The sequence below is a fragment of the Mustela erminea genome, chromosome 5, assembly GCF_009829155.1.
Source record: "Mustela erminea isolate mMusErm1 chromosome 5, mMusErm1.Pri, whole genome shotgun sequence".
In the NCBI taxonomy this organism is placed as follows: domain Eukaryota; kingdom Metazoa; phylum Chordata; class Mammalia; order Carnivora; family Mustelidae; genus Mustela; species Mustela erminea.
This window is the reverse complement of record NC_045618.1, coordinates 73,136,295-73,164,161: the sequence shown is the minus strand read 5'-3', so window position 1 is coordinate 73,164,161 and position 27,867 is coordinate 73,136,295. Positions and strand designations below refer to the sequence as shown.

The 27,867-nt window shown below is 36.3% G+C and overlaps 1 protein-coding gene across 5 annotated transcripts in view; it reads left to right on the top strand.

Annotated features, from left to right (window-relative positions):
- Positions 1 to 27,867, top strand: part of WDR72 (WD repeat domain 72) — a 215,771-nt gene that overhangs the window by 101,905 nt on the left and 85,999 nt on the right. For all 5 annotated transcript variants that reach the window (XM_032343781.1, XM_032343782.1, XM_032343777.1 and 2 more), the window contains 2 exons: positions 20,976 to 21,793; positions 24,370 to 24,461. In XM_032343781.1, coding sequence (XP_032199672.1) covers positions 20,976 to 21,793; positions 24,370 to 24,461 — 910 coding nt within the window. The remainder of the gene's footprint in view (positions 1 to 20,975; positions 21,794 to 24,369; positions 24,462 to 27,867) is intronic.

Below are 27,867 nucleotides of genomic sequence, written 5' to 3'. Positions count from 1 at the left end.
ACAGACTTGATGTTGTCAGTCAGTTACTGGATATGTGGTTATTTATTATCAAGTGATCGTCTGAAAGAACTTTTTTCCATAAACTTTAATTTAAATTATATACTTTCAAGTGAGTGTATTCGCTAGCTGTTGACTTCAATTTAATAAGTATATGTTAGATTAACTATCTAGTGGCCACAGAGAGATATATACCCAAAATACGTGTTCAACTGGTTGTCCTTTATGTAAACACATGTAAGAATCATTCCAAAGAGAAAGCACCTTTTTTTTTTCTTTTGCCCTTTGGTTTACTTCGTAATAAACCAATTCCAACTGTAAGTTGCTTTTCCTTCAAGCTGCATCCTTTCTGACCTCTGGCCAATTAGAAGCTTATTAGTATGATGTTTGGAAGACATCAATGTGGTAGCAGTGACTTGCATGTCATAGTTGGGAAGCAAAGGTGTTGGGAGTAAGTCAGATCAGCGTAATCTACAGCACATCTATTTTAATTAGTTATCATCTCTAGGGAGAACGTATAGAGAAATTTAGCAACACATACTTGTCTTAATTGACAGGTATATACACAGAGAAGTATAAAAATTGAAGAAAATAGTTGCTATTTAAAGAGAGCATGTAGGACATATGGGAGCATATCTTTCCTGAATCATACTTAGTTTTTTAATAAAATTGCTTAAATTGCTTTTAAATTTGAGAATATCTTTTTTTTCTATCAGTGTCATTATATGTTTCTAGAATGCAGATCACACCAAAATTGAATTATGAAGTATTTATTCAAATAGTTGTTAGCTCCTTTCAGAACCGGAGGGGAAAAAATTGTTGTGTCTTAGAGTAGTTTCTAAGAAAAACAGAAAGCACATAAGCAAGTGAGACCACATTTATGTGGTGAAAAGGACACTGGAAGGGAATAGTCGATTTGTATTCTGATTTCAACATTGGCATTTCAGTAGTTAGGTTGATTACATGGTTCCTGGCACAGAGCTCCCCAAACCGTTAGAATTTCCTTCAAGGAGAGCCAGAGCCATAAAGCTATCTTTTGTTCTTCATAACAAACCTTCCCACCACATCAGAGTTTATGTTAATGAGGTCAGTTTTGGAAAGCACGAACCAGGTGCTTAGATGGTTGGAACCTTCAGTCCCATCTGCTCATCTCAGGGCACAGGAGAGGGCCTAAAGGTTGAATTAATTACCAATGGCCAATGATTTAATCAACCATGCCTATGCAATGAAGTCTCCATAAAAACCCAACGGACATGCTTCAGAAAACTTCTGGGTTGTTGAACAGAGATATGGCAGGGCAGTGCTCTTAGAGAGGGCATGGAAGCACACTGCTCCTTCCTGCATACCTTGCCATATGTAGTTCTACAAGTTGATGCTTCATTTGTATCCTCTAATATCCTTTGTAGCAAACTGGCAATCAAGTAAGCAAACTATTTTCCAGAGTTCTGTGAGTCATACTAGCCAGTCACCAAAGCCAGGGAGACGTCATGGGAACCCCCCATCTACAGCCGGTTATTCAGAAATACAGGTGACAACCTGGACTTCCAACAAACATCTGAGGTGGGGTGGTCTCATGGGACCAATCCCTTAACCTGTAGTGATGTTATCCGCAGATAGGTAGTGTCAGCATTGACTTAAATTATACTATAATTATGTCCCACTTGGTATCTGAGAATTGCCTGGTGTGGGGAAAACTTCCCTCCCATCTGGTGTCAGAAGTATTGAGAGTAGAGAAGTTTGAGTCTGATGGTAGTAGAGAGGAGTAGAGAAGAAACACAGGAGTATTTTTCCTTTGTAGTTACCTGTCTTGCTCTTCACTCATCTACTGATAAATCAAGTTGTGTATGGTCTGGAGCTGGATAGACTAGCAACAAGCAATGCCCTAAATCTCATTAACTAAAAGCAAACCGAGTTTATTTCTTGTTAACTCCATGCACCAATCCGAAGTGAGAACAGGTCTCTGATCTTCATGGTTACAAAAACCAAAGTAATGAATCCAAAGCCATGTGCTTGAGAAAGACTGGAAGCATTTAGTAGATATCCTAATGGCTACACAAATATTAACTTCTTTTTCTTTTAAAGATTTTATTTATTTATTTCAGAGAGAGATCACAAATAGGCAGAGAGGCAGGTGGCAGGGTGGGGGAAGCAGGCGCCCTGCTGAGCAGAGAGCCCGATGTGGGGCTCGATCCCAGGACCCTGAGACCATGACCTGAGTCGAAGGCAGAGGCTTAACCCACTGAGCCACCCAGGCACCCCCCCCTTTAAGTTTTTATTTAAATTCCAATTAATTAACACACAGTGCGATATTTTCTGGTGTAGAATTTAGTGGTTCATCACTTACATACAATACCTGGCGCTGATTACAACACGTGCACTTCTTAATCTTTCACCCATTCCCCTCTCCATTGCTCCTCCAGCAATCCTCAGATTGTTCTCCATGGTTAAGAGTCTATTTTCTGGTTTCCCTTTTTCTCCCCTCTGTTTATCTGTTTTGTTTCTTAAATTCCACATATGAGTGAAATCGTATGGTGTTTGTCTTTCTGTGACTTATTTGCTTAGCATAAAACTCTAACTCCCTCCACATCATTGCAAATGACAAGATTTCATTCTTTTTCATGGTTGAGTAATATTCCATCATATATCACATGTTCTTTCTCCATTCATCAGTCAGTAGACATTTGGGCTCTTTCTGTAATTTGGCTATAATGCTGCTATAAACATCAGGATGCATGTATCCCTTCAAATCAGTAGTTTAGCCATTCTAAAAGTTATGAGGTGATATCTCATTGTAATTTTGATTTGTATTTCCCTGGTAATGAGAGATGTTGAACATCTTTTCATGTGTCTATTAGCCATTTGTATTTCTTCTTTGGAAAAATGTCTATTCATGTCTCCTGCCCATTTTTTAACTGAATTAATTGTTTTTTCAGTGTTGAGTTTGGTAAGTTCTTTATAGGTTTTGGATACTAATCCTTTATCATATAGGTCATTTGCAAATACCTTGTCCCATTCTGTAGGGTGTCTTTTAATTTTCTTGATTGTTTCCTTTGCTGTGCAGAAGATTTTTGTCTTGATTAAGTCCTGATAGTTTATTTTTGCTTTTGTTTTCCTTGCCTCAGGAGACATGTCTAGTAAGAAGTTTCTGCCTATGTTCTCCTCTGGGATTTTGATGATTTCCTGTCTCACATTTAGGTCTTTCATCCATTTTGAATTTATTTTTGTGTATAAATAAGTGTAAGAAAGTAGTCCAGTTTCATTCTTCTGTATGTTGTTGTCCATTTTCCCCAACACCATTTGTTGAAAAGACTTTTTTCCAACCATTTGTTGAAGAGACTGTCGTTTTTCCATTCTTTCCTGCTTTGTCAAAGATTAATTGAACTAAGAGTTGTGGATTTATTTCTGGGTTATCTATTGTGTTCCATTGATCTATGTGTCTATTTTTGTGCCAGTACCATACTGATGTGATTACTAGAGCTTTGTAATATAACTTCAAGTCTGGAATGGTGATGCTTCCAGCTTTTCTTTTCTTTTCTTTTTTTTAAAAAAGATTATTTATTTACTTAGTTGAGAAAGAAAGTGTGAGCGACAGAGAATGAGAGTGCAAATGGGAGGAGCAGCAGAGTGACAAACAGGGAGCCTGACTCGGGGCTTGATGCCAGGACCCTGGCATCATGACCTGAGCCAAAAGCAGACCTTCAACCCACTGAACCACCCAGGTACCCCAGCTTTGCTTTTCTTCTTCAAGACTGCTTTGGCTATTTGGGGTCTTTTGTGATTCCATACGACTTTTAGGATTGTTTGTTCTAGCTCTTTGAAAAATGCTGGTGGTATTTTGATAGGGATTGCATTAAATGTGTAGATTGCTTTGGATAGTATTGACATTTTAACAGTATTTGTTCTTCTAATCCGTGAACATGGAATAGAAAAGTATGATTTCTTTCCAGATTTCTACTTCGAAAAGTTAAGACTCTCCTTGGATGGTGTGATTATTGATAAGGTTGATTTTCTTTTTGTTTATGTATAGTTTTAATAGTATGTAAGTGGTATTACTATTGTTCATCAAAGGCAGAAACAATATAGCAAACATTATTTTTCTAAAGTTAAGCTTTCATTCAAATGCCCCTTACTTACCTTACTAAGTTTTTAAAAATCTATAATTATATATAAATATCTTCAGTCTCTTCAATAATTCAGAATTTGGTGCCTGAGTTGACATTTTGCTTTCTGTATTATTATGGTTTTATAATAATGAAATGTATCTTTTCAAGTTTTCAGAGTGAGGCATATTATTTTTAAATCTTTCTGCGTGCAGAAATAATTCCACTCCTTCATGTTTTGTTCCTGAAATCTAGTCGGAGTTATTCGGCATTCTAATGGAGTCCTTCCCATAGCTTTGCACCAGTATAAACAATTCTCTCTCTTTTGTCTCTAGTACTGGGATGCTCTATATTTTGCAGGAATTTGGGGGCTTCAGTAGAATGATAAATAGGTTTATCAGCAAAGATCCTTAATTATTACTAGATATTTATTTATTTATTTATTTTTGGTGTTTTAGCTTTGGCTGCTATCACAAAATACCCTTGACTAGGTGGCTTGTAAAAAACAGAAATTTATTTTTCATAGTTCTGGAAGTTGGGAAGTCTGAGATCAAGTTAACCAGCTGATATGGTGTTTGGCGAAGGCCCTTTCCTTGGTGGCAGATGGCTGTTTTTTTTTTTTTTATTGTATTCTCACATGATGGAAGCAGAGCTAACTGGCTCTCTGACCTCTTCCTATAAGGACATTAATCCCATACAGGAGGGCTCCACCTCATGATCTATTTCTCTCTCTACATCCCCACCTCCCAATAGCATGGTATTGAGATTAGCATTTCAACATGTGAATTTTGAGATGACACATTCAGTCCAGAGTATTTGGTTAATGTGAATTAGTTTCCGTAATTCCTATGCAGCCTTACCTCAGCTTGCCTTTTCTTTTACCTCCAAACTCTCTGAGAGCTTTTCCCGGAAGTTTATTTCTGTCATTAAAGCATCTTATTGTCTAGAAAGGAGACTGCGTTGTACATTTGCTTTTTAGAATTACTTAGAAACCCCTGAGACTTCAAAGCTGGTATTTGGTTTTTATCCCTTTGCAGAAGGTGGGGACACACCTGTGATTATTGCAAGAATGCATTTGTCCCTAACTTTGTCTCTAGTCTAATAGCCAGTTCCCAGGCTAGAGTGCCCTGAAACATTTTTTCTCACCCCAGGTGATTTTGTTTTTCTCTTTTTCTCTGAAATTGTTAGCTCCTCAAACATGATGAATGGTTTAACTCTAAATCTATTATACCTATCCTTTCTCACTTGCCTGCAACCAAATCTGTTTGCCTGATAGAAATTTAGTTGATTGCTGAGAGGTTATTTTGGAAATACCGTAACAGAATACTGTTTCATGGACTTTCGAAGCACAAAATATAGAAATAAAAAGCCTTGAACAATTTGGTAATATTCTTATTATTGGGGCTTTGGTTATTATTTTTTGTTGTTGTTTACTGCAATTAAGAAGCTGTTAAGAATTGGAATAAATTGAACATGAAATTTAAAAAACAAAAACAAAAACTTCCCTTTCTTTAGTTATTTAAATAGACTTACAGAATAATTGTGATTTACAGAAAATAGTCACATTTCAAGAGTGATACAGAAATGTAGATTTTTTTAAAAATATGCATATTTATTGCCTTTTTCCTTTGAGAGTATATTACCATAAGGCTTCTTAGTACATGCCTATTTTTTCAATGTAATTATTAATAGTGCAGTATTTCACTCTCAAAAGTAACTTTAGTAGTATAAACAATAAATTAAATGGTCACTTTAAAGGAGACCAGGCTTCAGTTTCAGTGAGGAAAATTTTATACATCTTCCACTTGAGGTTAAACTAAAAATTTCTAAATATTCAAATAACCATGATGATATACTAACACAAATGGATTAAAGAAATATAAAGCTGTTGCTTAATCGTTTCCCTTTCACATCCAGATATGTAAACTACTAGATTGTCCTTCCAACAAGTGAATGATGGAGTTTAAGAGAAAAAAATTATGTCTAAGGAAAATTAAAATCTTCATTTTTACTTTATCCAACATTTATAGTCTTAGTTTTTTTTTCCTGTGTACAGTGTAACTTTCTTGATGCATCATTTATTTAAAAGAGAAAACAAGCATAATACCATTGCACAGTAATAAAAGTAAAATCTGCTTTTTTAAATGGGCTGTGATTATAGTGATTGAAATGTAACCGAGTAACCCTTAATCATGCTTTACAAAATTCTGCTATTCCTCAAGTGAAAAAATTAAATCTACAGTTTAAAAAGAAGCAAGCAATTCTATCCATTAGCCAGAGTCAAAGTGTGCACTTTAAAACTGGAGATTTTGTAGGTTACACTAACAATATTTCACACTCATAAACCAGTTTGAAGCCTGAAACACAATTTCATTTATCTTTATATTCTAAGCTTTATAGTGTCACAGAAAGTGTCCATCTGTTCAGCTGAGATTGCTTCAAATAGTGAGTGGTCAGAAAGACTTAGATGATACAGGTCAAAGGAGCCTCTTGACCCTGTGATACTTGCCAAAGCAATTGGAGCATCGGGACTGATATACCGTTAGATACAGTTCGCTAAAGCAAGCTGCACTTTAATTGGTAATGATAGCAAGAATACACAGTAAAGTCATTGCTGAAAGAAAACAAAAAGTATCCAATATAGTAATTTATTACCAGTCAGTGTGTTTCCCCCACCAGGTTGTTTTACCCCTGCAGTGGTGAGAGAAAGCAAAAAGGTACTCTAACACTTAGCTGAAAATGGATGCCCTGCTGATACCCGGGATGTGTGGTGGCCCCATGATTGCCCATGCCATTAGCTTGGTAATGTTGTCTCTGTTGTAAACTCAGCTCCCCACGTTCTTCCTGTGCATCAGCTGCAGATTGAAGGCTTTCTCCTTTGTCTTCTATTTGCGCTGCCAATCACTCTGCTCTCCACCGACCCTTTGGAGGGAGACAGTTTTTACTGCCAACAACTATCTCCAGCAACCAAGGGCTCAACAGATCTAAAAATGAGTGGCTGGCGCTTTCATTTACACTTTGGTGTTGATTTATGCATCGTTGGGAGGCATGTTCATTCCTGTCGTTCGACCAATGGTTTTTCATATCGTTGTAAGATCTCTGCTTTTGTAGCTGGTATATCCCTACCTGCTTATGGTTTTCTGTAAAATTAAGTCATTTGTTATAAATGTTGAAATATATTTGGTGCAATAGGAGCAAAGCCCTCTGTAGATCTTTTTCATTTAGTCAATCAATAAAAAAAATCCTTTTAAAAATAGTTACTGGTTTCTGTCAATGAAGATAAAATTCCCATGAAGAAATATAAATGAGCTCTTGTGAACATCTAGATATTTTTCCATAAAAATATCTTAAGATAAACTATATATAGCACTGAGAAAGGATAGATTAAAGAAGAAAAATTTCTAATTGCTAGCACAAACATAGTAAAATAAATCTTATTTCACAATTCCAATTGTTTTGGGGACATGCAGTTTGTGTTTTAGTTTTGTGTGTGTGTGTGTGTGTGTGTGTGTGTGTGTGTGTATGTATGTCTGCTTTAAAGTGTCTACCCCACCCTTACTGAATGAATAAAGATCTGTAAGCATATGGCTGCTTTTACCTCAATCAAATACTTGATTTTACTTCAAGGCTAACTTCTTGTCATGACTGAGAGATGCCCCATTTTTCTCAAGTCATGAGAGATAATTTATTCCTGAAATAACTATATAGAAAGCAATATTAGCATTTATATTTAAACACAATACTTACACTTGGTTATGTTTTTATAACTGAAAGTCCAAGTAGTGCTTTAAAAGTTTGTTACTATATGCATTTTTAATGAATGAAGTAGAGTTTCATACATTGAGTTTCCATATATAAAATTCAATGGCATGTTCTTATAATTCTGGATGGAAATATCTTTCCAGTTAAAGTCAAGACATTTTAGGTTAGATCATGGAAATTACTAAATTGTTGAAGTGTTACTTTCTCTCTTTATATACACAAACATACACACATTTCAGCTTTTAATTTAAGCAAACATCCTTTAGGATTATTCTGGATTAAAACGAGACACGTGAGGAGTTAGAATGCTCTAGACCAGATTCAGCCTCTCCTCTACCAGCTGCATTCACTTTGACCAGGTTCTCAGCACTGCATTTGATTACCCCAAAGGCAGTTTGGTGGAAGCATGTCCTACAGCAGCTTCTATCTATTTTAGAAACTATAATGCTTTGTGCTTCAATACAACTAGGGACTTTAGCTTTGAAGGCTGGAATGGAGCTTTATCATCTTTTCGAGGCCAGACTGGGGAAGGCATTTCAGGGGGGAAAAAATAATCTAATATCCTGTTTCTGCACTTCAAGGGGTTATTGGACTTGCTGAATTAAAGTCTTCTACTCAGTAAGCATTGAGTCACTATTACATTAATTAATTAATTTGCTGGTGATATGGAGACCAAGCACTCATGCCCCATTCGTAAATATTCATAAACTGAATGCACTGAATTGCACTGAATTCTGTTTTTTTAGACCAAGGAAGTCTAAAGTGAAAATTGTGTGAAAGCTTTTTAATACTAGACAAGTGTTAATTTACATAACATTTATTAACAGTTCCTTTATTTTTCTTTCTAATTTGTATTTTTACTTTTGAATCAGCCAAAGGACAAGGCAGCAGGCAAAGGGAGGAGCCCACTCATCAGGCATGTGTGTCTTGTTAAGAAAATAACTAGTGTGTTAGGGAAGAGGGTAAACCAGTGTGGGACTCTCCATCAGCTAATGGAAATGCGTATTTTAAGGGAGGGAGCAGAGTTCCCAGAATAAGCTGAATCCCAATGGTAAACAGCCTTCAGAGACAAGAACATAGGTAAAATAGCATTTAAATTGTACTTTCCATGAAATTTTTATGTGGTAATGTGTATTAAATCAGTTAAAGTAGATGGCATGTCTTGATATATTTGAAGGGGGGGGGAATAAAAGCATTTTCTTTTCCTGGATATCATGTCAGTAATATATACAGTAATTTGACTTTTCAGGTATGGTTTATTTTGTAATTTAAGACTTTCCAAAATACAGTGTGGCAGTATTGGCTTTCATGTATCACTAATGGATCAAGGCTGAAATTTAGGAAATGAATGCTTGACAGTCCAGGAAGGACCCTGACATTTATGGATCATGAAGAATCCTCTCTCACTCTTCAAGCCACAGCCCTTGTGTTAGCCTCCATACCATGATGCTGTTGTGTTCCTTTCTACACCATAAAATGAAAACACGTGTGTAGGTCTGTGTTCATGTGTATAAGTTGTTCTTTCACACAGAAATGAGATTGATTATATTAGAGGGTATTCTACAAGTTGCTTTGTTATGTTAAAAATATTTGGCAGGCATTCTTCTATATTAATACATACAGACCTGGTTACATTTTTACTGATCTCCCAATAAACATTGTCTTAGATTTTTCTTTCATAAAGTATTTGATGAGGGAAGTATTTGGCATTATAAATTAATATGCAATCTTTACTAGTTGATGTTGTTAAAATGTACCTGGTATTCTTTCAATTACCTGTTATTACTGAATAAATCAAATTTAATGACAGGGGTTAAAGAGAGGTGGTTACTCACATAAATGGACCTAGGAAAACCATCCCAACTTAGCCAACATTGAGAAAATAAATGAATCGTTTTTTTAAAAAAAATCAATGATTGGGTGTTTCAGTCAGTTAAGTATCCAACTCTTAGTCTCAGCTTGGGTCATAATCTCAGGGTTGTGAGATCCAGCCCTGCGTCGGGCTCCATGCTTGGTGCAGAGGCAGCTTGGGATTTTCTCTCTCCCTCTCCTTCTGCCCCTCCCTGCTCATGCTCTGTCTCTCTCTAAAATAAAGAAATAAATCTTTAAAAAGCAATAATAATAGCAATTTGGTTATAGTAATATTATTACTTAACTTTTTTTTTCTTTCCTGGAAGTATTAGCAAGTACCAAAGGTTAAGAAAAAGAAATAAAAAGAGTAGGAATGGGAAAAATGAAATGAATTCCCCTTATTCAAGTATAATAGTGGATAATCTTTACAAAAGTGAATAGAACAGAAGACCTAATAAAACAAAAGTTAAGGATGGTAATGTTAAAGAAAAATTTATGTGCTAATACAAAAAAACACAAGTTAGTATCAAAATTCCATTGATAATAACAGTATAAAATATAAAATAATAGGGATAAATTTAGTAAGAAATATGTAAAAGCCGTATGAACACATGTTTTAAAAATCACTCAAAGACATAACAAATAACTTGATTCAATAACATCATTGTTATGTGGAATCCCATAAGGAAAGCTCAGTATTTTAAAGATTCCCATAGTCACAAATCTATACATTTAATAAAAATAACTTTCAAAATCTCCTAGATGAGTTTTTTGGGACTTTGATGATTTGATTATAGAATTATCCTGGAAAAATAAATGTATAAAATGAGATAAGAAAAATGAGCAAATGAGGAATGATGGAAATGAGGTTTCCTTCTCAGATGTTAAGTGTATCCATCATCTATCTATCTATCTATCTATCTATCTATTTATCTGTCATCTGCAGTAGAGTTCAGAAGTGACTTAAGAAGAGGCAAAACGATAAATGAAAAGGACAAAAGAGTCTAGGAATAAGCATGTATATAAATCATAATTTGATCTTTGGAAAGAATGGCACTTAAAATCATAAGGGAAAGTTTATAAGTGGCCTTTGTACAATTGAGTGTATTTTTAGATAAAACATAAAATGATATCCCTATTCTCTGCCTTTCACAAAAATAAATTTCAAATGAATAGAAATTTTAATATAGGAAGATAGATTACTAGGGGAAAATAGGTAATATTTTTAGTAATTGCATTGTGAAAGTCCTGAGTGGCAAAATTCCCAAAAGATGCATGAAACAAAAATTATGGTTTTACTATTTACATTTTTTAAATATTGTAGAGATTCTCAAACTCTATAAATGTAAAGCCTAATGAGACTTGAAAAATACTTTCAGTATATTTGAGGGTTAATATCTTTACATCAAAAAGGCTCTTACAAATTGATAAGGGAAAGATAAATGGTAAATTAGGAAACAGGGCAAAAATGAACATTTAAATTGCAGAACTATACTGACTGAAAATCATCAATGCAAATTTCCTATCAGATTAATAAACATTAAAAGAAGTACTGAACTCTTTAATGGTATGACAAAGTAACTTATATGCATTCACCTTTGGTTGAAGTGTGTTTTAAAAGAAACTTGCTGGAGCATAGTCTAACAATTTAACAAACATTTTAAAGGTCTGTATCTTTTCCATCTGAAATTTCACTTCAAAGGATTTTTTTAAAGACCTGGAAAACTATCCTATGACTTAAAGCACAAACATGTTGAGAGAAGCAATAGAAAACAGTGGTTTCCATTTGTAATCGGTAGAGAAATGGCTTACTTAAGGAACACTTTTGTCCTTTCCCAAATTACCCCAGATTCCGCATCAGTAAAATTTTGAAGAGATGTAGTCCAAAGTCAGGGCAAGGACATCCAAGTACACCAGGAGCCAGGAGTGGAGGCACAATAGACGGGTAGACAGGACCCCACTGATGAAGGCAATCTGTTATGGAGCAGGTTGACTCTCGACTGACCCTGTAATTAGGTGCTTAAATGGGCTAGTGTTGTGAGGCACTTATTTTTCACTTAGGCGACAGTTTCTTAAGTGAATTGCTCTGGTCACATGAAGGTTAGAGATGGGTTTACAGAAATGTGCATCACTAACACCCAACAGCTGAATCCCAAGTTACCATAAACAAAAGCATACCTAATGTACTTTTTTATGTGCTGGATTTTCTTTGTTATTTTTCAAAAAGACCCGGAATAACATCTTCAACTATTGTGTTTCAGTATTGAACAGTTATGGTAGTAGGAGGAGGATGCCATGAAGTCAGTACATTTACCCTCCACGGTTATAGGACTCAGCTTGTCTGACTCTTTAAGGCTCAAAGAAGTCCTCTGTAATAGACCTCATGTTTTATGAACTCTTAAGAGATTCCTGCCGGTGGAATGCACTGAGGCCGAGGCATGGTCAGCTTTTTAAAGATTGGGATGGATGAAAATAGTGATGTGTGTGTGTGTGTGTGTGTGTGTGTGCGCGCGCGCGCACGCCTGCGCACAGTGGAAAAGAAATAACAATGTCGTGAAATACCCAAGGACAGCGAGATGATGACTAGAAGAGATGAGAAAAGGGGAAGTCTCTTGGGGAAGTGAGTTTTCTTTGGGGGTAGAGTTTCTGTAGATGGGTGATGGGGCATTCTCAGCATAAGGACAAACACAAGAGGCGGAGAAATCAGAAAAGGCTGGAAGGCCAAGACAGAGCAGAAGAATCAGGCAGCAGTGACAAGCACTCACTGCAGCTAGGAGAAGAGAAAGAAAAGATGGTGTTCAGATGTAAGCCTGGCTCACCAGGAGCATGTTGCACAGGTGTCTCAGGAGATGGAGAAACTTTCTTAGTGAGGAGGCTGGTGTTGCTGTAACCGTGATTTAATGTGCATTTTAGAGCACAAATAAGACCTCTGTGATATTTGAAAGTAAGAAAAAAGGTCTGACTTTTTAGTATGCTTCCCTGAAATTTGGTGAAATGTATGTACCAAAAAATGTGATTAGGAGGAAGTATACAATCCTGGTTAGAAATCTAGAACGATATTTTATTTGATAAAATACCAGTGAGTAAATGTCTTTTTTTTTTTTTTTTTTTTTTAACTTCTGGGACCACGTTCAAATAAGACTTGGCTGCATAGCCATGGAGTAGAAATTCATCGTTGTTTCTTCTGGTGTGACTTTTCTATTCCAGGGATCCCTCTGTTGTATGACCGGAAGGAAAGGAAGGCCCTGTTAGGTTAAAAGCAAACCTGAGCTTCTCTGGCTTTGCTGAGGCACCACGGGTATCTCGCAGTGTTGGGCCTGTCTTTAGGAAGTGCCCACTGAGGCAGCAATGGACTTTCCTTTAACCCCTGAAAACAGACTCTGTCTCCTTTTACAGTAAGAGACGCACACACAGAGCTGGGACCTTTTCCTGGCTCTTCAGTGGTGAACTATCCTTAGTAAAGTTGAAGTTACTTTTGTTGAGTTAGAGTGAAAGGGGAATAACCTGCTTTCCTTGGTCAGTCCGTCCCATTTCATGAGTAATTCTTCTGATTGTGTAGGAGATCGACACTTCTTTCATTCTGGGAATATTCTTGAATACTGCTATTTGAAAACTATTGATTTGGGAAGTAGAAAATGAAGAAGGGGAAGGAGGAAGAGAAGGAGAAGACAAAGAAGAAGAGGGGGGAGGTGGAGGAGGATTTTTTTTCTAATTTAATTGTATGGTACACAATCTGTTACTTTTTACTTCATTTGTGAATTTCATGATTCACAGCTATTTTAGAAAAGTATTGAAAAGAGAATTATATTAAAAGTTTTGTCATTTGAAGCATCTGAATTAGTTTTCTCTTCTTCAGTTAATTGGTCTCCCCTGCTGGATCCTTGGTTGTCATTGGCATTGGGTAAGACTCAGTTCTGGCATTCAGCGTAATCCTTCATTTTCATTTTTTACAGCGTTTGCTATCTACTTTGTGATGGGAACACATCATTTAATAATCAGCCAAAGCCTGACTAATGAGTGGGGTGGGACTTAATGTTAAAAAGGGAGGCACTAGTTTTATAAGTGATCAGTTCATTAGTGAATGTTTTCCTATAATGATGGCTTTTTCATTTTTATACATCTGTGAATATGGTATTTCCTGCAATGAATGCTTAGCTAATGAGGCTCCTTCAGACATCTTAGAAATAATAAATAAGAAACACTATTTTATTCTTGGAGAAATATAAGTCATAGAATGTCATCCAAAGAATAGTCAGGGGGAAAAAATGGACTTGGGATCACTGACTTGGCTATTTACCAAATGAGGAACCCAACAAGTCACTTTACTTCTCTGTTCCTCATTTTCCCTTAAGATCAGCTAATTTCTAAATTCTTCCTGCTCTCACGTAACCAAATACCTAGAATAATTCTTCAGCTAGCATCTATGTCTTTTCACATAGTATTTAAATACTTGTATTAAGTATTATTGCACACAGCCACAAAAGTGAGAAGACAAGGTAGTTTTAAGCATCAGTTTTATCAAACTTATTTTGTGGTTGTAGATTGGGCAGGTCAGTTCCTTTCACAACAAACTCAGTGGGGGATCCAATATGTTTTCAGAGAGAAGTTTTATCAGAACATGTTGTCAGACAGTGCATTTCCACCTTCAAAGGCAGGGGGTAAAACCAGTCTTGTTTAACCATTTTGTCTTTCTGAATCAGATAGAAAAAAGAAGAGGCACCAGCTGAACACAGCAGGATAAAGGAAAAATAAGTAAATGAATAGACTTCTTAAAATAAAGATGTTAGACTTACACCTTCACATCTATCACATTTTTTCTTCTAAAGTTTTGGGTCCTTCTGGTGCTTCTTTTTTATGTGTTTATTGGGTTGTTCAGAGTTTGAGTTTTGAGTTGTTGACTTTAGTTTTACTTGTCATTTATTTTGAGTTCTTGCAGGGAGTGGAGGAATAATTTCTGTTCCGCTGGCCATCTGGGATTCACTTGCAGACTTTCTGACTCAGTAGCTTTTCCTGAAGTCTGTGTACTCAGACAAAGAGCTCATTTCTATGTGCCTCTTCCTACTCTGCACCTGCTGTTGAGAGCATTCACATGTAGATGTATCAGAACCGTTTTACTCCCCAGGCTCCCAAAGTTCAGAGGTTGGAATGGACCATTGTCCCTTAGTGCTACCTCTTGCCGTCCAGATTGTAAACATACCTCCTCTCTTGCTTCAACCTGGAACTTCAGAGAGTGGTTGTAACCATGATGGGATATTGGGGAAAAGACCAGCAGCTTTTCTATTTGTGCAAAGCCTGGACAGCACATTTTGGGGAGCTGTCAGGCAATCAGAGAGCATTCTGTCAGCAACACGTGGACTAATAACTTAAAATTTATATTTAGCCCTCACACTTTTGCAGTGACATAGATTCAGTGAAATTCTTCTTTGTCTTCAATTACTTGCTCTTGACTTTTTAATTGTAATCAGATTGGTGAATGTTTCTAAAATACTTGTGTTAAAATGATGGTTTACATATAGTTTATCATTCCAGAAGTAATATAATTATATTTATATTTTTTGCACAACATTATTCAGTCATGATTTAGGAAAACACTTCTATTTTTTAATTTCTTTTAGCAGGCTGTTTTTCATAGAATTCTTGTCGGCAGAATATATTGTGTATAGTACCATATAAATATAAATAAGGTTAACATTTACTATAGCCTTTGCTCAACATTACTAAATATTGTGCATGTCCGGTCTATAATGTGAAAGCTCAGTAATTACTATTATTGACATTTGTTGTTATTCTATATTACTTACATTCAAGATGATGGTAATACTGTTTTTAAAGTCCATTGATGACATGACTTTAAAAATATACTTTTTACAGAGTTAAACATTTTTAACTAGAATTATAATATTCATTTTAGGACATTAAGATATAACAGTGGTTTATACTTATAATCTAAATTGACTTGTTTCCAAATGAAAAACAACTTTATTATATGTTTAAAAAAAAAAAAAACAACCTTTGCGGGCTCCTTGGTGATGCAGTTGGTTAAGCTTCTGATTCTTGGTTTAGGCTCAGGTTGTGACATAGGGTCTTGAGATCAAGCCCTGCATCTAGCTCCTTTCCTTCTCCCTCTATCCCTCCCATCCACCCTCCCCTCACTCTCTCTCTCCCTCAGATAAATAAATAAATCTTGAAAAGGAAAAAAAAAAACTTGGAATAATATTTACGATTTGAAAATATTCTAAAGTGTTCAGTTGCTCCTGAGGCTTAAAGTGATTATGGTTAGGGAGGGAAATTTGGGATTTTTGTTTACAACACTGCAATGGGTCTATTTTGGCTGTGTGATCACAAAATAAGAGGATGAGACCGGACCAGGGAGTGTGTCATATTGCCAGAATCATTGCTATAATTTTGACTGGCCCAGTAATGCCCAATAATTGAGAAATCTAGATACTGTGGCCAGAGATTACAGTTTGGGGAAGTGGAAGTGCATAGGAGAGTGGAACTCTGTCTTAGTCTGGTTGATTAGCCTGCAGTTCAGAAGTAATCATAGCTAGAGTTTGGGAATCGGTGACTTCTTTACTTACATACCCCTTCAAGGGTCACAGCAGAATAAATTTGAAACTCAACAGAGTTTGCAAGGCTTTAACACAACGTGGCTCCTGTCCTGTCTGGCTCATCTGCATTTCCATATTCTGCTCTCCATCCATACTAAAATTGTCCTTGTACATGGTCTCTATATATGTCCTCACCCCAACTCCAGCCAACACTTCTTGGGTCTTCTCATGTTGTTCTCTTTGCCTCGAGTACTTGGTCTTGCCCATTTCTTTAGTTCATTTTTCCTTAATCTTTCAGATTGTGGTTTGTTGTCACTTCTGCTTAGACTTCGTGGGTGATCAAGGTCGAATATGAGATGGCTGCTTCAGGCCTTCATAGCTTTCTACATTGGCCCTTACTCTGCCCTTGTCCTGGCTATGAGGTCCTTGCTGGACACCTATCTCTCTCCTCTTCTGAGTGTAAAGGGTGGGAGCTGTAACTATGCCGTTGCTGAGTCTTGTTCCATATTCTGTGGACAGCTACTCATACCATGCTCTACTTAAGAGGTCCCCCGCAAAGACCTCTTCAGTGTCTGCTGAATGAATGAAAACAGATAAACCCACAGCATAGATCTGGGTATACTATCCTCCAAGAACATGAAGTAGCATCTCAATTAGAGACAATGATAGTGAATTTTTTTTTTTTTTTTTAGTGGCTTAGAGATTTTTTTTTATTATGTTCAATTAGCCAACATATAATACATCATTAGTTTTTGATGTAGTATTCAATGATTCACTAGTTGCATATGACACTCAGTGCTTATTATATCACACGGATAGTGAATATTTGTTAAAGACTGATTGATTGATTGATTGATTTGAGAGAGAGGCAGGCAGAGAGAGGGAGTATGGAGCAGGGGGACAAAGGGAGAGGGAGAGAGAGAATCTCAAGCAGACTTCCCACTGAGTGTGGAGCCTCGCTGGGTGCTGGATCGCAGGACTCTGAGATCATGACCCAAGCTGAAATCAAAGAGTCAAATGGTTATTTTACTGAGCCACCCAAGTACCCTGAAAGAATGACAGTGTATATTTTTAAGACTCTTAATACATATAACCGTGATGTTTCTGAGAAAAGATAAGGCCATCTAGATGTCATCAGAGTCCTTTAAAATGAGCACTCAACAGCATGGGGATCCTTTTTGTTTTCTGTAAGTTTGAAAAAATTTTAGCAAATGTAAGTGCTCAAAACCAGTGTGGTATGTAAAATTTTATACTTGTTTTATTTTTATTGAGACAAATGGATTAAAAACTATGCTCCTCAGTGGTATTTTTGTCTCTTTTGCTCATTTTATTTCTTGAGATACAAGTATTTTGCTAATTAATTTTTGTGAGCTGCTTATATATCTAAAATATTGGCCTTCGATTTACTAGCAAATCTTCTTACACTTTTAAATTTAATCTGATTAACGTATTTTGGGGGAGGGAGGCACAATGTTAAAACCATCTAGATAGCCGTATCTATTATTGACATTTTCCTTGGCAATTCTTATTACCTGGCTGGCTCAGTCAATAGAGCACATGACTTTTAATCTCAGGGTTGTGAGTTCAAGCCCCATGCTGGGTGTAGAGATTACTTAAAAATAAAACTTTAAGAAATAGATATAGTTAAAAGGAGATATTGAGAAATCTCTGCAATTTTATAAAAATGGGATTGCACTTTTTAATCTAGGTATTTTCCATAGACACTGTGTGAATTTCTTGCTGTGGTATTATATATTTTGCCAAAAAAAATCCCCACAAACCTCTTTTTAATATCCACTTAGTATTTTAATATGTGCACATATTATAATCTATTTAGCCAAATCTATATTGTGGGACATTCAAGTTATTTTCAGCTTACTGACATAAAAATTTCTATAACAAACATTCTTTTTCATATAATTTTGGGTATCTTTGTAATTTTACCCTTAGGAAAGCCATTTCTATATCCAAGGTTATGGAATATTTTAAGGTTGTCGATATATTTTGCCAATTACCTTTTATAAAGAGATGCCAATTTACACTCATCGTGAAATGTAAGAGAGCGCCCATTTCCTCTTTTCCTTATCAAAGCTAAATACAGTAGTCCCCCCTTATCAACAGTTTCACTTACCCAGGGGTCAGAAGCCAATGACCCTCCTCCTGACATATCATCAGACCAGTAGTAACCTAAAGCTGCACCACAATGCCTATGTCATTTAGCTCATTTCATCTGATCACCACAGTGCCTATGTCATTTAGCTCATTTCATCTCATCACTAGACATTTTATCATCTCACATTATCACAAAAAGTAGGGTGAGTACAGTACAATAAGATATTTTGAGAGAGGGAGAGAGAGAGAAAGAGAGAGACCACATTCACATAGCTTTTATTACACTATATTCTTCTAAGTGTTCTCTTTTATTATTAGTTATTATTGTTAATCTCTTCCTGTGCTTAACTTATAAATTAAACTTTATCATAGGTATGTATGCATAGGAGAAAATATAGTAAATGTATAGTTCAGAGCTATCTGCCATCTAAGGTGTCTATTAGGAATCTTTGGGACATATAACCCATGGATTGGGGGAGCTACTGAATTTTAATTTTCAATTCTATATACAAACCTAATTTTTAACTATTAGTGGGCTAGTAAAATAAACATCTATACCCCTTGGGTACCTGGCAGTCACAAACACAGATTATCTCTTGAAGAATGCATTTTCAACCCATGACTCGAAGGCTTCTCACTGGTAGCATTTCCCAAATGCACACACATGCACACACCCATGCATATATATAGTCACAAAACATAAGGAAACAGAAAAGCACCACCAAAATAAAAAAGCAGAGTCATACTCACAAGGATTTTAAAAATTGGAATTATAGATGTATTATACAAAATAAGTACCTTTAGAAGAATAATGGTTTAAAAAATAAGGAAGAAATAACTGACTGTAAAAATGAACTAATGGTTTAAAAGTATAAAGAAGAAATAACTGACTGTAAAAATGAACAGTTTGTTTTTTAAAGGGACCAAATGGAACTGATAGAGATTAAAAATGTAAAACTCAAAATTAAAAAACTCAGTGGGTAAGTTAAATGTTATAGGAGAGACAGGTGAGAAGAAAATAGGCAAGCTAAAGGAGAATTCCAAAGTGATGCCCAGCATGAGGCACAGAGAGACAAAGAAATTAAAAAAAAAGAGAGAGAGAGAGAGAGAGAGAGAGAGAAAATAGTTTGTCTGACAAATGGGCTCACCAGAGTTCTGTATGGGGTGAAAGGGATGCAGAGGGAAACATTCAAAAAGGTAGGTCTGAGAACTGAACAAAATTAAAGAGACATAGAAATACTCAGATACAATGTAGGATTGGGGGGAAACATCCACACCTAAAAGAATTCTAGTGATTCTATGATTTTATGCAGAATAGTAAAGACAAAAAGATCTAAAAAGCAGTGTAGAGAAAAGACAGAGTGACAGAGTACTAGCTAACATCTCAAATGCATCAAAGGAAACCCGAAGACTGGAGAATTATGCCTTCAAAAATGCTGTGAGAAAATAAATGAAATTAAAATAGTTTACTCAAGGAAATGGTCTTCCAAGGAAAACATTATTCCATGAGAGGACCTACAAAGTAAAAATTTGATTCTTTGAAGAGAATATCAAAATCGATAAACTTCTGGCAAGAAAAAAAGCAAAAGCAATAATATCAAAAATGAAAAAGGACCCATAGCTACAGGAAGTTTAAAAAATTGATAAGCAAATAATATAAACATCCGTCTGAACAACCATTAAACGATCAAAAGAAATTAAGCATGGTCTAAGGAAGTGGGAGATACAGTCTGGAACTTGACAAACATCCTCAAACTTACGTGAAAGAATAAAAGACTGTATAAACAACTGGATAGGGGAACCTCACCACCAGATCTGAAGTCTTTTTGTAAAGCTATTATACTATGGAATAGATTAATTGAATAATGTCCCAGACAGCAGATCAGTGAGAAAAGAACAAGCTTGCAAATGATACTGGAACAACTGATATCAAGATTAAAAACAAACAAACAAACATGAAAAGTATGTTCTATTGCAAACCAAACACAAAAATGAAAAAAGAAAAGTATTAAACAATTAAAAAATTGTGTGAACCTGGGGTGCCTGGGTGGCTCAGTCATTAAGCATCTACCTTCAGCTCAGGGCATGATCCCAAGGACCTGGGATCGAACCCCAACTTGGGCTCCCTGCTCAGTGGGAAGCCTAATGCAAGGCTTGATCCCAGGATCTTGGGATCATGACCTGAGCCAAAGGCAGACACTTAACTGAATGAACCACCCAGGCATATCAATGTTCTCCTCCTTAATTTTCAAACCCACTTTTTCCCCTTTGTGGGTCTTCATGGCTATGTTGATAGGAAGATAAGAAATCAGATAAGAAAAGATATTAATCTGATGCTATCTTACTTCCTAGGCCTAATTCATATTTTTTTTTTCAAAGAAAAATAAAGGTTTTAGGAAGGAAAAAAAAAGTTTTTAAGGAATATAGACTGTTTAATTTAGAGGGAAGTTTTCCTAACAGACAAAATAATTGAAATGGCTTTAGTTGTACTGCTACTTAATGCTTTCATTTTATGCCATTTTAATATGGAACTTTTAATAAAAATCACTTGAAAAATAAAAACCCTGACACATAATTATTTTTTCTCCTTAATCTCCTTTAGGTTGCTGATGCCAAGTCTTTCTCAGGACCTTTTAATGTCTTGCCTGTGAAGACAAAATGGAGTAACATTGGCTTTCATATCCTTCTATTTGATCTGGAAAATCTTGTTGAACTTTTGCTGCCAACTCCAATCTGTGACGTTGACCCTTCTAATTCATTCTATGGTAGTGAAATCCTGAGAAGAGCCAAAAGCACAGTGGAGAAGAAAACACTGACGCTGAAAAGAAATAAAACTGCCTGTGGTTCTCTCTCAGCAGAGGTACAAGGCAAGCCTTTTGGTGAGAACTCAGCCCAAGGAGATAATGCTGTCAAATTCTTAGAAGAAAGTGATGGCATTAAAAGGCAGAAGAAAACAAAGAACTCCAAAAAGATGCACCCGGAACCATCAAGAAAAATGGATGCCAGCATCACAATAGATGCAGCTAAATTGTTCCTATCTTGCTTTTTGCCATGGGGACTGGATAAAGAATTAGATAATCTCTGCATTAAGCATCTCAATATTTTAAAGCTTCAGGGTTCTGTTTCTTTAGGACTTGCTGCAAATGAAGACCGCTTCTCATTGATGCTGCCGGGGTGGGATGTATGCAGTGCTGAAACGAAAACAGACTATTCAAAAGTTAATTTATTTTCCAAAAAAGTTTTGGACTTGTCAAATAAGTACACGTCCACTCTTCCAAATCAGGTTGGAATGCCAAGAGGATTGGAGAATAATTGTAATTCTTTGCAAGAGTCGGACACTATAGTTTATTTACTGAGCAGACTATTTGTAGTTAATAAGTTAGTTAACATGCCTTTAGAGCTGGCATGTGGAACTGACAGGTAAGATGTGCGTAAATATTTTGACTACTATTATTTGGGACATTAAAAGAATCATAATTATTTGCTGTATTTGGCTCTTTACCCTCCCTCCTCTTCTTCCTTCCTTTCTTCCTTTTTTCAGATCAAGAGTAAATATGCAACAGCTCCTTCAGCTCAAAACACATTTAAGAAGAACTTCCTCTTAATTCTTTGGGATCAAAGAATAATTTGGGCAATTAATCTATATATTTAAAAATTTATTCTTTCAAAAAATATCCATTGCTCTCATAATATGTACCAGGAAAAATCATAGTGCTGGCGCTGAATGATTTAATAGATAGGTAGACCGAGAGATAGACGATAGTTTGATTCATACACACCTTGAAATCCATTTTACTTGCTGTGAATTAAATATGAACAAAGAACATTTAAGTAAATGCCAGTGATAATATATTTCATATATCATCGGAGAAAGTTTTACAGTTTCATAGCCCAAGTCCCACCATTTAATTTATACTTTGTTGTACTAAGCTAGAGGTGGCAATCAGTAATTCATTTACAAAAAGTACAGTTGAATAAAAATAGCTCTTGTTTTTTGAATATTTAATATCTATTAGTCACCATGTAAGTACTTTACTTACCTGATATCACTTAATATGCAAGGCTGGCATATAGGTACTATTGTTTAGCTCTTTGTAAAGATGAAGATATTGAGTCTTATGGCGAAAAGGTATCAACTCCAAGATTAATTCAGCTTCTTAGAGGCTGATTCAAAGCTGAGCACCAGTCTAATTCCAGAGCCTGATTCATTACTAACCTTAACTCTGTGTGTCTACCTTCTTCTACTGCTAAAATTCAGTATAGTTTTTCAGTCTGACATTAGAGGATTGAATTTACAATTTACAGCATGTGTCCTTAGCACTAGTCTACAGAAGAAATTTCTCATTTGATTCAAATGATTAAAAAAAAAAGAAAGAAAGAAAAAGGCACACGAAATAAATAGAAAACACCAAAAGTAGGGTAAAGAAATGCGGAAAAATCTTGGTAGTATAGGTAAGTATTTTGGTGTTCAGAGTAAAGAGAGTAATTAGTGTGAGTGGAAACCATGGGAATGCTTTTACAGAAAGCACTTCCCACTATGTGGTGGTAAATGGTCCTTGACGTTTCTGTTCTGTGATAGGAGCTCAGTTCCAGGCACTGAACGGTCAGCACCATTCCTGCCCTCGGTGGGCCTACCCTTTGGTAGGAAGGCTCTGTGGATTATTTAGGATCTGATGTTATGCTTCCTTCCATTATAATGCAAGGTTTCTCATTTTCTGTTCTGTGACCCTATTATGGAGACATAGACTGGTAAAATTTTGTGGTTTTATACTAAATTTTTCTCTGTTTTCTTTTCATACATAATATGTATATATAATACATATTATATATACACACACATATATATACACATGTTTAAGTTTCATATAGCCTTCTTTTACTTTTCTCTTCTTCCTCTGACTAAGAAGATTACAAAGCCCTGAACGTATGATAAACAAAAAAATGCAGTCAGCCTGGAGCCTGAAAACCTGGGAATAAATCCTGCTTTTGATGTTTAACTAGCCACGTGTAGCTCTGGACAAGTCACTTACCCCCTCTGAGCCTTGCTTTCCTCATTTAGAAAATGAGGTTTGTGGGCTAGGCGGCCACTAAGGTTTCTTCAAATTCTTGAAAACGTGGATTGTTAACAAATTGTATCTGCCTAATCATGATCCCACAGAGCCAGTGAGGGACTTGGTTACTGTGTGATGGAGTTTTCATTCTGAGTCGGTTGCAGATACGGAGTTCAGGATGTGCAGGGTGTGTCTGGTGCCCTGAGGAGGGATCACGGGCTGTCAGCCTGCCTTCCGCTAAAAATTGCCACCATACATTAGTTAACTCTTTACGAAATTCTTCATTAAAAAAAAATTATTGAAAGAGTTGTCCGGATTAGAGACCGCTTCCAGAAATCAGTCACTTCAACTTGGATTTGCTGTTGGACAGCATGGCAATTTTTTGGAAATCAAAATAATGTGCATTGGATTTGTCCATTTCACTAACATTTCACTGTGGTTGTGAATGTGGAGAAATCCTTGTGGGCTTCACAAAGGGGTGCATGACGTAACTGCATTTTAAGGAAAGAGCCATCTGCCTATGACAATATCCCTGAACAGTATCTGAAAGTTGCTATGATTAAATCACTGGTCTGGAGTAGAACTCACCTTCCTCAGGTCCTTACAGGACCTGTGGAGAATTGTGGCAGATGTCAACATATTAAGATTCAGAATATATTGCATTTACCACAAATTACATGACCTATCGTAGTGGAGCTCCTCCTGGAAAAGTGAGTCACAAAATAATTCTGGTAACCTAAAATTCAAAACTGGGATTAAGGTTTTAGCTAGGAACAAAGTGGGGAAATTCACCAAAGAGATTAATGTTGGAGAACATTGCTAAAAAAGTAACCTATGTTCAGTTCCCGAATTTTTTTAAAGTGGCCATACACTCAAATCTTCAATTTATTTCTAAAAATACTTTTCATATATCTTTAATGATATCCTCTATTTTTCCCCCGACAGGTCTTTCAAAATGGAATCTGTGCACAACAAGGCAAAAAGTCCTGGGAATGAAGTTTTTACTATTTCAAGCTTCTGTGGTTACTTACGAAATGGTAAAGGACTTACAGATACAAGTCTGATTTTTTTTTTTCTCTATGAAATAGAATAACTGGCCCATCTACAACTGGTTCTCCTGCTACAGTTTGGAATGAGCAGTGTTTGCATTTATTGTTTGATTTAGTCTGCATTTCACATAGCTATACTTTTGTATTATATTTGAAATATATGTGATTTTTTATTAAAATGAATAATGTTACAAGACATGTAATGTGATGAATTTTATCAAATGATCTTTGAAATGCCTGAAAGTCTGAAACTTTTTGGCAAAAGAAATATTTAGATATTAAATTAAGGTCACCTGTGATTTACGGGGAAGTTTATTACATCAGTATCTTTATTACCAAATAAATGATGATTATATTAGAGAATTTTATAGCTTTTTCAGAAGGTTATATAATGATCCTTGAATTCTTCTGAGTAATAGTCTTGGTGTTTAGATTTTCTTTTGATGCCAGATAGCCAATTTATCCTCAAAACCTGCTTCTCTAAATCTTTGACATCTCAGTAAAGCAAATCTGCCCTTCTCGTGATTCAAGCCAAGAATTTTGGTGTCATTTTGACTCACCCCCCGACCTTTTTTTTTGCACCCACATCCAATCTTTTAGTAAATATATTGATTCTCCCTTCAGAATATATCCCAGATTCTGTTTCTATTTACCCACAGACCACACCCCAGAGCCTTCATCTCTCCTTGCCTCCTAACCGCCCTTCAGCTCCTATTTCTCCTTCCTGTACTCTATTCACCATCAAGCAGTCAGAATGACCCATTGGAAACTAAGTCAGAACCTTATGCTTCTGCTTAAAACCTTTCAGCTGCTTCTGTTCCGCCCTGAATAAAAGGCACAGTCTTTAGGAGAGCGTACAAGGCCCAGTATAATCTGGTGGTTCTGCCTTTTTTTTTTTTTTTACATATTTTATTTATTTATTTGACGGAGCAAGGGATCACAAGTAGGCAGAGAGGCAGGAAGAGACAGAGAGGGAAGCAGGCTCCCCGCTGAGCAGAGAGCCTGAGGTGGGGCTTGATCCCAGGACCCTTGGATCATGACCTGAGCTGAAGGCAGAGGCTCAACCCAGTGAGCCACTGAGGCGCCCCTGGTTGTTCTGCTTCTGTCATTGCAACGACCACCACTCCCATCTGACGCCATCTCTTTGTACTTACTTACCCCTGCTTCACGTGATCCAGCTACACTGGACCTTTTGCTCTGACCCAAACAAGATGGGCAGGTCTTAGGGCCTTTGTGCTAGCTCTTCCCTGCCTGGAATGCTCTTTCCTCAGATCACAGAGGTCAACCGGCTGTCTCCTGCCTCCATCTTACATCCTTGGTTCTTTCTTGGACGCCATTTTATCAATGAAGGTGCCCTCCTTTCTCCCCAGCACGCTCTGTCCCATTCCCTCCTTTACTGTTTTCCATAATTCTTTTCACTCTAATGTAATATATATCTTTTTTTTTTTTTCATTTGCCATCTGTGTCCTGCTACTAAAATGTAAGCTCCATGGGGGTTATTATTTTTTTATGACAGTTTTATTTACTGCTGTATCCCCAATTCCCAGAACAAAGCCTTCAAGGAATTAAGCAAATACCTTTGGATTCATGTGTGAATAGTAAATAGAATAATGGTTTTGGAAATAGATGGCTGAGGTTTAAGATCTAGTTCTAACGCTTACCACTTGTACAGCTTTGGGCATGTCTTTTACTCCTTTAAACCTGTATTTACTACACTTGTAAAATGGGAATGAGATTTTAGACTTGATGAAGTTATGCATTATGCCATCGACACATTGAGATGCCCTGAATAATGGTCCATAGGGGCCTTCTCCAGGCTACTAAAAAGAATATTTGGAATATTTTAAACTGAGAGTTATTAATAGCTTCCAATTTTTGCGTGTCTAGTATATTCAAAGAATTATGCCATTGGCTTTACACATATTCTCTCTATATAGAAACAACCTTGCACAGTAGGAAGAACTATCTTGTTTTACCCTTGGGAAAATTGGGGCTCATGGAAATTAGATGATTCACTCAGAGACAAAGAGCTGCTGAGCAGAGGGGCCAGGATTCCAGGCCAACTCTGGTCCCAAACCACTTGCTCTTTGCATTACATCAGCACACTTCTCAGGATCCCAACTAGTATTTTCTCTAAAAGGTCCCAGTCTGGGCTGCCTGCCTTCTCTTCAAGCCATAGCCCCTATTAGGGCATTTCTCCTTGTTTTTATTTTTTATAACATTGAGAAAAGGATTAGAGTTTAAAGCAGAATGTAAGTGATTTCTGCAGAGATGGAGAGAATTGCTAACCAGAGCCGCGGACTCCCCAGCATTTCCTCCGGCAGCCCCAACCAAAGTAGCAGGAGCAAGTTTACTACTGAATAGTCTCTCCTGTGTTTAGAGGCGGTGCTTGCATCATTTAAGATTCACATAGATCCTAAGGAGCATGGTTTTGTGTTTTAATAATTGGAAGACGGGAGGTGAAGGGAAAGGAGGGGTTCGCTTTATGCTATTAATTCAGTAAAGTCAAAGCCTGAATAAAATAATACTCTGAGGTGCTCATTCTAAAGAGTGGAGGAACCACTGCCCACTTTTGTCAGCAAAAATGGTGACTCAGTACTATTGGTAAGCCTGGGGTGTTTTCTTTTTATCTTTCTCTCTGATGTTGCAATTAATTCTTTAGTTCACTGACATGGCCAAGAAAAGTTGGCTCTCATTTCTACCTCATATTAAAATTTTAACATCACATTAAAGTGCACTGTGAAGTACCCCATGATGCCAGTAAGTAGCTAAAGTTGAGACCAATACTTAGCTTTGATGGTAGAGTCACAAGGTCAACAGAATGAGAAAGGAGGGGAAGGACAGAGATCAAAGGAAAATTTTCTCTTACCTGCTGTGCTCACAAAGAAATGGAAAATATGACTTCAAAATCGTAGTGCTCTATCATACTTACATGTTTTATGCACTGATCTTGGTCATTTCAAATTCACATCATATGTTCCATCAGGGAAAAATAACGATATTAATGAGTCAGAAGTTTCATATATGTCTCTTTAATATTCTTAGTTCACATTATGTTTAATACTTTCTATCACATTTCCTTTGACCACTAATACATAAAATATATATATATAACATATAATATTTATAAAGTATATATTTGTGCATATATATACACATATACTTATCTTTTAATATATAAAATGAAATTCAATGAAAAGCATATTGAACTAATACTAATTTAAAGAGTTGATGCCAGAATTTCAAACACATATTAATACATTCATTTAAATAGATGATTAGAGTAATTTTCCCTCCAATGCAAGCCGTCATCATTTTTCCTTATCTTAACTCCCACGATCTGGCACCTAGATAATATACTTTAGCCATCAGAAAGCCTTAATTGATCAATTTT